This window comes from Triticum urartu, chromosome 1A (assembly GCF_056163025.1).
Source record: "Triticum urartu cultivar PI428250 chromosome 1A, HENAU_Tu73, whole genome shotgun sequence".
Taxonomy (NCBI): domain Eukaryota; kingdom Viridiplantae; phylum Streptophyta; class Magnoliopsida; order Poales; family Poaceae; genus Triticum; species Triticum urartu.
The window spans coordinates 444,705,377-444,716,905 of NC_141873.1; the positions used below are offsets into that span (position 1 = coordinate 444,705,377).

General features: G+C 55.1%; 2 protein-coding genes across 2 annotated transcripts; one reads left to right on the forward strand and one right to left on the reverse strand.

The window, feature by feature from the left end:
* Positions 1–6,551: 6,551 nt before the first annotated feature.
* Positions 6,552–8,439, forward strand: LOC147991630 (uncharacterized). Its single transcript, XM_087538901.1, has 4 exons — positions 6,552–6,835; positions 7,041–7,148; positions 7,326–7,656; positions 7,714–8,439. The coding sequence occupies exons 1-4, from the start codon at positions 6,552–6,554 to the stop codon at positions 8,437–8,439; spliced, it is 1,449 nt and encodes a 482-aa protein (XP_087395027.1).
* An 832-nt stretch (positions 8,440–9,271) lies between these two features.
* LOC125517152 (cyclin-P3-1) lies at positions 9,272–11,169 on the reverse strand. Its single transcript, XM_048682342.2, has 3 exons — positions 10,987–11,169; positions 9,930–10,351; positions 9,272–9,827 (listed from the first exon to the last, which is right to left on the reverse strand). The coding sequence occupies exons 2-3, from the start codon at positions 10,334–10,336 to the stop codon at positions 9,515–9,517; spliced, it is 720 nt and encodes a 239-aa protein (XP_048538299.2). The 5' UTR covers positions 10,337–10,351; positions 10,987–11,169; the 3' UTR covers positions 9,272–9,514.
* Between the last annotated feature and the right edge of the window lie 360 nt (positions 11,170–11,529).

The window sequence follows — 11,529 nt, forward strand, 5'->3', positions numbered from 1 at the left end:
GCCGACGCCGCCACCGGCCCGGCGGGGAATGAGCAGTAGGCCTCGTCCCAGCACCCCTTGGTGTGGCGGGATGGCCGCACCGCCACCACGTCGCTGACTCCAGCTGGCTCGTCATCCCACGCCCGTCGCGCACCCATGGATGCGCACGCCTCACTGCTCTTGGCACGGGAGCTCCTGCACTATCGCCCCGTTGACGACCTCCATGAGGACTGGCTCACCCGCATCACCGAGCTCGTCAGTGCCGCAGGGGGCTCCCCCTTGCGGTCCCTCTTGCTGCCTCGCCCTCCGTCCCATGCAGGGGGCGAGGATCAGGAGGCGCCTCCGCCGCCTCCTTCCCAAGAAGGTGCCTTGGCTCCTAGGCGCGCAGCCCCAGGGCAAGACCCGCCACGTCTGGCGCCTGCGTAGCAAGGAGGGAGCTGCCAGGAGATCCCACGTCCCCGGGAAGGTGCTCGCGCGCTCCCAGCGCCGGCGCGCCAAGATCGCGCCCCAGCGCCTCCACGACAAAACCCTGCGCTGCTCCCAGTGGCAGCGCGTTGTGACCCGCAAGAACGAGTCCAGCACCAGCAAGGGGCGCCAGTGGCCACGGCGGGCTGCCTCGCCTTCACCCCCGAGCTGCGCGGCGTCACATGGCCAGGCAAGTTCAAGCCTGATCTGCCTCCACGGTACGACGGCACGGCCGACCCCGCGGAGTTCCTGCAGCTGTACGAGCTGGGCATCGTAGCCGCCAACGGAGACGAGAAGGTCAGGGCGAATTGGTTCCCCATGGCGCTCAAGGACGGCGCCCGCACCTGGCTCCTGAACCTGGCGCCCGGCACGATCTCCTTCTGGAGCGAGATGCGCACCCGCTTCATCACCAACTTCCAGGGCACTCGCGACCGGCCCCCGGTCGTGAGCGACCTGCGCCGCATCAAGCAACAGCCAGGAGAAACCCTGCAGAAGTACATCCAGTGCTTCAACTACGCTCGCCTCAAGATCCCCAAGGTGACTGAAGAAGCCATCATCTCAGCCTTCTCCGACGGCGTGTGCGACGTCAAGATGAAGGAAGAGCTAGCAATCCATGAAGACCGGTGCACATCCCTAGAGCTGTTCAACTTGGCGACCAAGTGCGCCAGGGCTGAGGAAGGGCGTCTCTCCCTCCTCGAGCTCCCGGCAGCCGACCCAGAAGAAAAGAAGCTCAAGGCCAAGGACGTGAAGCGCAAGGGGGCTGCCGTGCTAGCAGCGGAACTGGACACCAAGCGAGGCAGGGATCAGCCTGAGTCATCTAAGGGCGGACGGTACTGCGTGTACCACGACCTCCACACCCACAACACCAATGAATGTGAAGAACTCAGAGCTGTGTGAGATGGGCGAATCGGCCGACGCCCAGAGCGCAACGACAGGGGCTATGGCCGAGGAGGAGGAAGAGGCGGTGGACGATGGGAAGACCGTGGCCTTCGCCAGGGATGGCGTGACCGCCCTCGCGAGGACCACTGGCAGGACCAGCCTCGCGAGGGAGGCTGGAGGGACCAGCCTCGTGAGGACCGCCCCCACGGCAACGCAGGCCTCCCTCCTCTGCCGCCTCCACCGAGGAGGAACGAAGACCAACACCAAGACGATGGGGATGGGGGCTTCCAAGAGCCGCGTGCAATTGCTTGCATCCTGGGCGGCACCTAGGCCCCAGCCTCACAGCGCATCCTCAAGCAGTTTGCTCGCGAGGTGAATGCAGTCCTTCCTAAGCTTGAGGTCACGCGCCCTCTCAGGTGGTTTTCATGCGCGATCACATTCAGTTCCGCAGACCAGCTCAAGTGTGCGGCAACGGCCGGAGTCCTCCCGATGCTTTGCTCCCTAGTCATCAGCAACGTGCAGGTCACTAGGACCCTCATCGATGGCGGAGCAGGACTCAACGTCCTGTCCGTCGAGACGTTCGACAATCTTCAAGTGCCATACGACCAGCTTCAGCCGACCAAGCCTTTCTCAGGAGTCACCGATGGTTCCACTATTCCAATTGGGCAGGTTCGCCTTCCGGTCACCTTCGGGCAACGCAACAACTACCGCACCGAGCTCATCGACTTCGATGTCGCTCACATTCGCCTGCCGTACAACGCCATCCTCGGGTACCCAGCCCTAGCCAAGTTTATGGCAGTGACTCACCATGGTTACAATGTCCTCAAGATGCCAGAAAGCGGTGGAGTCATCACCGTACCCTGTGAAGAAAGGGACGCATTGTGCTCGCTCGAGCAATCGAAGACCCAGATCGCAGGAGCGGGAGGCCTCCCGAGGCGACCCTCAAGAAGAAGACCTCACCTGGCCAGAGCCACAAGGGAGTAGGCACCTCCGGAGGTATTGCGTCAGGATTCGCGCCCGATCAGGGAGCGCCGCCCTCTCGCGCATAGGAAGGCGCGCCTGGCACCCTCCTCAGGCAGGGCTCGGGGGCTCTCTCTTAGAGAGCCACCGACCTTGCCAAGGTCGCGGGGGAGGTGCTCGGGCACCACTTGGAGGGGTGCTTTCAGGCACACTTCCCTCAGAAAGGTACAAGTCAAAGGAGACAAAACCCTCAGGAGTTCATCGCAAGGAACACCCAAGAGCTATAAGAGTCCAGAGTCATGTGCGGCAGCCGCCGCTTGCCTGCCTTGGCCCCACATCCAGGCGAGGATGGAGAACTGCGCGTCTGCGTCGACGTACCAGGGCTCAACCGAGCTGTGTCCTAGGAGCGCCTATGGCCTTCGGCCGTAGGGCGCTGCGTGGGACCACCCCACAGCTACGTTCGCATGCCCTTCGACCTGCCGAGCGCGGTCGCCGCACATCAGCGCCTGTTGAGGAGCATTCTGGAGGCTCGGGAGGTCAGGCATCGCGCGGTCCTGGAGGAGGTGGCGATGGTCCCCGAAGACCTGCACGTGCCACCAGAGCCTCCCGAGGCCCCCAGGCCTGGGGGCTCATGAGGGCCGACATCTTCACCGCGCATCGCTCACTTCCTCAGCATCACTTCATCTTCAACAGCACCAGGTGACATCTTTCAGAGTTCTACTTTCAGCTGGGAGCGCCCACAGGGCTGCACCATTCCCAGGCCGCGTGGGTTCGTCCCCGCGGCATGTATCCATTTTGTTTATGCTCTTTATTTACCTTGTTGGGGGCGCCCCTCGGGCTGCATCATCCCCACGCCGCTCGGGCCCGACCCAGCGGCGGTTGCTTTTACCTGCGCTTGCTTGAAATTGGATTCCTCCTATGTGCTTAACATACCTGACCTAATCACCTACTCGATCGACGCCAATTTGAAGAGCCGCTCGCTCTGGCACGGCGCGTGCGCACGGGTCCGTCCCTGCAGCGTTGATAAACCTGAGTGGTCGAGCTCTGGCCGCGGCAGCCCCGCACGGCGCCACCTCACCAGGCCCTCGGTGCCCTGACCGCTCCCTCGAAGTGACCATAGGTTGGCCGGCGACCGTAACGACAGGCCTTGTTTCTCCTCATGATTGGTGTGCAGGACCTACTCCAGGAGCAACATTGGGGGCATCGTGAGCTCTCTCTCCCTCTCTTCGGCACGGACCGCTTGCACGTTAAAAGGAGGGTACCTAAGCATCGCGACTCATGGGCTCCTACTGGCTCTCCAGCCCTCACCCCCTGGCCTTGACCCACGGCATCGCGACCTGTCATACCAGCGGCGGCTGAGCTTGCTCGAGGGCCGGGACCTAAGGACGTAGAGCGTTAAGGAAAGTGCAGGGGAGTGGGAGGAAGCTCGCGAGGGCCTAACCCAGCAGTGCCTCGACCACCGCCTCTCGGGCCAGGCACCTCTCCGAAGAACTACGTCAGACACACAAGATAAGTCGTGCTGTCACAAAAGCTAGACCAACGCAGCGCTAAATCCCCGCCCAGTGCAACTCTGTCACGGCGACGCTACCTTCCTTTCTCTCCCAACAAGGATTGCTTGAGCGCTAAAGGGGACCTCTCGAGCATCGCGACTCGGGGGCTCTTACCGGACCTCGGGCCGCTCACCTCCTGGCCTTGACCACGGCATCGCGACCTGGCATACCAGCGACGGCTGAAGCTTGCCTGGGGACTGGGACCTGCCAGCGTAGAGCGCCAAGTCCTCGTGAGGATAGAAAGGGGGAGCTTAGCCGGAACAGAACGGACACCTCACGCTAATTCATATTAAGGATATAGTAATTACAAAAGCACGGCAGACGCCTTACATACCCCCGCGGGGTGTTGCTTTAATTCCTTGCAAGGAACAAAAGGTGCTAACCCTAAGGAACGCTACTTGCTAGCACCTCCCCAGGTGACGCCATCATCAACAGTGGGATGCCCAGCGTCGGGTGCCAACCCCATCCAGATCAGTGACGTCGGCGGCCCGAGGCAGCTGCCTCACTCCGAGCGCGGCGCGAGCTCGGAGGCTCGTAGCTGTCGTCGCTCGTCTCCGGGGTCGCAAGGAGTTTGGCGGAGCCGCTGAAGCCCGCAGTCCCTCCGCTGCTGCCTGAGGAGCTGCAGGAGGACCAACGGGCGGGGCTGGTCCTCGCCAGTTCGTCACCACTGTCGCTTCCCTTAGGGCAGCATTCCAGCCGGCGTCCTTCTGCATCAAAGACCTTGAAGAATATCAAAGAGGCGCCGTCGTATTCAAGATGGATCACCAAGGCGCCGTCCGCGCGACAGACCCGGGCAATCTCACCCCAGCCCCGGGTCATGAAGACCTTGCCCGGAGCGACGACCGTGACCTCCGCTCCGGTTGCAGGGGTGCCACAGTCGGCGTGCTGCAGCCAGAGCTCCAGGGCCCCGCTCGGCGGCATCTCGAAGGCAAAGGAGGGAGGAAGGCGGATCCACGAAGTTGGAGGCATGGCGGCGTGAAGCACAAGCTCGCGAGAGGAGCGCTCCGCGTGGACTCCAGGGGGGACGACGCGCACCACTGTGACTCGCCGTCGGCGGCGGCGACGCTGTCGGTGTTGCTCGGCGCCCTCCCCCCTGGGGCCTATGACGCGGGCGTGCAAGGGCAGCGGAAACCCAGGCGGCGGCCGCTCGTATCACGGCCTCGACACCACCTGCCAGGCGCCTTCATCCCGGTGAAAAATGATTGGCCGCTTCTTTGGCGGGAGGGGGTCAGGACCCTCTCTGGGGGCCTTTCCCTTCTCCTCATCTGAAAACCGGCGGATCGGTGCCATTGGCGCAAGAGGAAGCAAGGATAAGGAAGAAGAAGAGGAGGAGTGACGGAAAGGGGTGAACCGGCGAAGCTCATGCGGCCCCGTACTTATAGCCGGGGAAGGCCAACCGCCGAGCACCATGACCTCAGGTAATCATGATCCATATCTTTGCATGCAGGGACTTATCAAGTCATGCAGTTGCCAAGGCGTCGTGGGAAGTGCAGACGCCCACGCCCGCGCCCAATCAATCGCCACGCGGCGCCTAAGGCCGCAGGCTGTTAGGGCCCGCGGCGCTTCATGCTTGCCCCTTCGCTTCTCTGCTAAGCCAAGCCCGCGCACGCCTTGGGCCCGGGGGCTACTGTCGGCGTTCTGGGAACGGGGGTCCCCAGACTTGCCTGCATGCGGCCTGCGGCGTGGCTCAAGCGGGGGCCCAGCGCAGCCCATCTTCATCAGCTCAAGCTCAAGACCCTCGCGAGGGGCCAAGCCTCGCGGGGCGGACGACAGAACGCTTCCTCAGAGGCAGCCTCATCAGACAGGCTCGCGAGGAGGCGGAGAGATCAAGGCAGGGGCACCTCGCGAGGAACCCGTGACGCAAGCCATGACGATCGAGACCAGGCGGGCGCCGGCCTGCGCAGTGTCCTTGTTTCCCTTTTGGTGCAAAGGGGGCAAGCACAGGCCAAGGCATCAGGCAAAGGTTACCATTCCGGTGCAACGAGACCAAGACCAGCCGGACGGCAGGACGGAGGTCACCGTGGAGCCCCAGACGACGTCATCGCCAGTGCTTTTGGCAGCCGAAGACCACCTTTGGTCAGGATAACTTGTACTAGATGTTCCCCTTCGAAATGGCTAATTGTTGGCGCCCTTCCCGCTCATTATTTGGGGAGAGGCTCAGGGCCTCTATAAATAGAGCTAGCCACCACAGAGTAGGGAGATGGAGACACCCCAAGAACATCGAGAGATCTGGTAGAACCCTAGCAGATATAGAGAGAGGCGATGAACTCACCCTAGCAGTTCATCGCACCAGCTCAAGAACACCTCTCGCGAGGCTGTTCTTACCTTGTACTGTCCATCATCAGCCCCAGAAGCAATCCACCACACCACACACTGGAGTAGGGTATTACACCACAACGGTGGCCCGAACCAGTATAAACCCCGTGTCTCTTGTGTTATTCATCATTTTCATCTTAGTTCGCACGAGAGGATCAGACGTAGATCGGTAGGGAAGAGATCTCCGCGCGCACCCCAGTGTTCGAACCTTAAAGGTCTGCCGGAACCCGAAACCCGACACGTGCGCGCACTACCGGCAAGGCCTCCGATTATGAATGCATCTCTGGCAGGGCAGTGCATGTCCAGGAGGAAGGTGCAATCTTTTTCATCAATGGCACCACTCTGTTTGCCTACAAGTACTCGCCGGAGGAGGAGGAGGACGCGCCGCTCGAGCCGCCGGCGATGGTCGACATGCTGTGGCCGTACTACGAAGAAGGGCGTGGCTTCGTCGTCCAGCTCGCGGGCCGGATGCTGTGCGCGGTGTGGATCAACATGTACGAGGCGTGCAGCTGCGCAGCGCGGCATGCGATGATCACCACGTTCCGCGTCCGGAGCGCAGCCGGGCCAGACGGTGAAGGCAGCCCTGCCCACAGCATCGAGGTCTTGCACTCCACATGCCGCAGGGTGGACATGCTCAGAGAAAAATCATATCAATACAATCACTATGACACTTTTGCCACTTTGCAGTAAGTGTGCCTGCCTTTTATTTAAGTTCTAACAAGTTGGTTTCTGCTTAAACAACAGTTGGAATTGGGGCTTCGAGTTGTTCTTGATTGAATTACTACTTTAGTGGACATCATTTGATGAATACTTTACTGCAAGAAAATTATCAAGAAGTTGCTGTGCTGTCATTTATTTGATTTTGTATGTATATTTTCATTGGTGAACCAGGGCATATGCTGACGATGCATACAAGGTGGATGATACCTCACTGCCTGCAATGTTGGGAGGGTTCACCCACCCTGTTGAAGATTCCCAAGAACTTCTTAAATGCTGCAGGTTCGATTTTCTCGTCTTCAGTTAGTTCAAGTACAACTTTCTGATCATGTCTTGGGTGATGCTATAACAATTAGTTACTGGAAACAACTTTTCTTGAATTAGTTACTGGGCTTTTGCTACTCGATCTGGGAGCATTTACCTCACTTGTGCTTTAACAATTGCAATTTCCGCCTGTAGGAATTATTTGAAACGAAAAGGCGAACTGGTTTGGACCGCGGACAGTCTTATGGACTGCAAAGTGGTGACCAAATGTGATGTGTATTTTGTATGCCAGGTTGATCAGCAATCTGTGTTATATCAAATCTCTACTTCTGGAGGAAAGTTGAGGTGCGATGCAAGTGTGCTAGAACCACAGTTGTGTCTAGACACAATCAGAGATGGAGGTGTCAGTGTAGATTTCCCTGCAACCTGGCATTTTGTACATGACGGATCCCAGTTGTTTGTCATCCCTTCTTTTCCAGACCATAGTAAGTACAAGGTTCATCTGAACAGCATGACCTACGAGCAAGTTGAGATCAAACAGCATGATAAACAACTTGAAAGAAAACAACATGTTCTATTCCAGCGTGAGAGCAAACAGCGCGATATCTATTTTTCGGCCGTCTTCCGAGACGGTGAAGACATTGTCGCCCTCGGCGAGAAGTTGGTGGCTCTCTATACTCTTGATAAGCAGACTTTACAGTGGGACCGCCACCGAACATCGGGGGATTTGGATTTGGGGCAAGAGATTAAGGTTTCTGGATTCGTAGACATAGGCGACGGCAAATTTCTGATCTCCGATTTCGACACGGAGAGGTGTTTCTTGTGTGACTTGAGGCATGGTCAGTGGTTTGTTGTAGAACCGCCAATTATGAGCAGGTGGCTCGGCGAAATCGGTTTGCTGAACGGGCGATGCATATTTGCGGAAGGTTTCGTATATGCCTGCTGGGACGAAGGCCTCGAGGCCTATGAGTTGGCTCAAGATGATGGAGAGTTTATCCTTGGTGCTCCCATCGTGCTGGAGTTTCCCTGGCAGAAGTTCTCCGACAGAAGGTTTATGAGCCTTGAGTGCATTGGTAAGGAGGACAGCAGCATCTCTGGTGGTGGCATTGTCTTCTGCGTGATCCAAGGGTATTTTACCGCGGATCCTTTTACTGATAGCCATTCCCTGACTGCCACCACCGTGATCGTGGAGCGTGAAGATGCACCTGGAGGGAAAAAACGGCCCGTCAGAGTCAAGCATGTTGATGTTGCTGTTTCATCTGTCCGTCATGAGGAGCCCATCTTGACAAACTACGCTTTTGCTTTATAAGCATTTTGATTTGATCCAAGTCGATCTACTACTGTGCTTAGTCTTTCTCCTGCATAATGAATAGTAATAAATATGCATGTGTACTACTATCACGTTATTTGTTTTGAGCAAATTCTATCACATTATTTGTATTGTCTTATCTTTCTACTCTGGTGACAAGTTCTTCTTTGATTCATAGGAGAAGTGGAGGAAAAATCGTAGGAATATGAATTTTCCTTTCCTTGCACTGAAATTGTAGTACAGTCCCCTCTCGATTAATATGGATTGGAGGGAGTATAATTTTACAATCCCCTCGTGACTAGAATTGTGGCTTTCTTTACGACTGCCCAGATATCAACTCTGGTAGTCTAATTAAGGGATAACGTTTGAGGACTGCCCAGATAACACATGCAGAAATTTAAAGCTGAATATCAGACAGAGAAACACCGGTATGGATGGTTTCTCCCCCCTCATAAAACTAATTGCTTATGTTACTTATACAGATAACAAAACTAGAGTAGCGTCCGTAGGGGTGTTGACGCTGCAGGTTACGCTACATCACTCAAATATTCTGACTCGAATGTGCATCTGCTCTGTTTTCATGCTTTGGCGATGTCACTCATAGTCATAGTCTCGTGTTCAGGAAAGTAATTCGTTTTATAAATTCCTTGTTGCAATAATGCCAGTGTAAATCATCACAGATCCTGTTATGCGACTGAAACAGAATCATAAGAAGCGCAGAGGAAGCAGGCCATTCGCAGATCTTGGAAAAGCCAGATTCATCTTGCCAACAGGTTACTTGGCAACAGATCAGGTTAAACCTTTTCTTAAAATAAATAAATAACAGATCCAGTTAAACCACGGCATTGGATATCACAGGACTGAGTAATGTTCAGGCCGGTTGTTTCCCAACTAGATTGTGAACATTTTAAACAAAGTGGGTTGCAAGAATTACAGTGTTACAGAAGTAAAACATAATTGAATCCCTACTAATCAAACACCCCCAGAACAACTTAATGCTCAAATGTCAGATCTAAAAGAATTATCAGTAATCAGGTCACATGCTTTGCAAAACTTTAGGCCATAAATAGATTGGTCAGCTGCATCCTTGGAGAGCCTGACTGCTGTAGCTTTGGCGAACAAGCTTGCTCTGGCAAAATTCGTCGGCGCTACCACTGCTGCTATAGCCCAAATCTTTAGATCCTTTGACACTGACACAATGAACCTGAACAGGCAGTCTCTCTGGTGACACCGGTGCATGTTTCTCCAGCTGCAAGCAGTAGCTCCCGAATGTCTCTAGGTTCACTTTCAGCCTGAAGTCCAGATTAAACAACAAATCCAGTTCAAGCCGATTCATCTCGATTGTGCTGATTCCTCCCACTCTGGCATAGAATGCATTGTTGAAAAACCTGCACGACATGCATTGAGAAAGTTACTGGGAAACCTGTGCATGTTTGTGATATACAAAGAAAGAAATACAGCTGAATTGCAGTTGCATTGGGTACACTTACGCATCATCTGTGAATTTGGCAGCAACCACCACACTTGTAATTAGCAAGCGATGAACGCTGAAGAGCGTCATGTACACATTTGGCTGCTGTAGATATCTCTCCATGTAGACAAGTGCCAACACAAAGCAAGATGGACTGCACTCGGCATATTTGAAAATGCGTTCTGCATAGAGCTGTATACTGAGATCCGGCACCTTCTGGCCATGAAAAATAGTGGTCGACTCCTTTATTCCATTAGAACCCAGTAATTCTTCATTCTTCTGAACTGATCGGCCCAGATATGTGGCAAGAAGCGACAGGACCTTAGGAAACTTGGTACTTCCTTTCTTTGACTGTGATACTGTCAAACCCAATGTCAGGTAGCTCTCCAGATGCTTGTCACTGGCATCAATTTTAGATGACTCCATGGGCAGACATAAGTACTGTATAAAAGATAAAGCAGTTGTTAGTGAAAAATAAATGGGCACAGCAGATAGTAGATACTTTGAAGGTTGGGCAAAAGAAAGTTGATCCTAGTTCAATCTGGAGGTATTTTCCCAGGCTGTAACAGCATTGCACAAACTCATAGCTGCGTCGATCCGCGTATAAAATGCGGAGCCGAGCCACGATTCCGTTGTTTGCTACCTCCACACTGAACTTTAAATTTAGCTCGCTCATCGCGCAGCATACTAATCGGAATACAGTTTCCGTCTTGGCAAGGAATGCACCAAAACACACACACACACACAAGAATTTAACAAGCATCCTTCCTGATGCAGCCGCACCCAAATCCACTGCCCCCGCCCAAAGTAGCCGGCACACCGCCCCATCGGACCACGCGGGCAAGCAGATTTCCGCCTCCCCGACCCTCCTGCGCTCCTTCGGGACCAACCCTAGCTCGCTCGAAAGAGATGAGCACAAGAAAGGCACAGCAGATTGGGTGGGAATCCCATCTAGTAGACCCAAATGCCGCAAGGAGATAGTACGCAGGTAGGTAGGATAGCATTATGCTGTGCAACTTGAGATCTAGGAGTACCAGCCAACAACCCGCACGGGAGGGAGGGAGGGAGAGACTTACAGCTTTGCTCTAGGCTTGAGCTCCAGGGAAGGGCAGGAGGCCTTCTTCTTCTTCAGGGTTGAACTCGAGCTCTCCCCACGGCCGCCCCTCCTCCGTCCGTCTCTCCTCGCCTTTTCGGATGGAACGGCAGCAGCAAAGCTAGCCGCTTCTTTGGATGCTGCCTGGGAGGGAGAGCGAGAGCGAGAGATGTGTCATGTGCTTTATTATATTGTAATTGTAATAAATCACGAAGGGGATGTGAGACATGTCATTATCTGCTGACAGGTGTGGCTCTTGTTTGTCTTCAAAGGCCAACTTACCATCGATCTTGTTTGCTTAATAATTAATAAAGTAATTAAATGCCAAACTAGCACGTACCTATGCGAAGAGGAAAAGGCCAAGAGAGCGAATAACGCTATTTGTCGTCGTCGTCTCAATCGGCGTGGTTTATCGAGTATTTTAGGAGGGTGGAGATAGAGAGGATGGGCCCTGATACAGCGGCCAAGACCAGTAGCAGCAGGAATAGGAGGAGACCGATGCGTCCTCCACTTCATTCACGTTAAC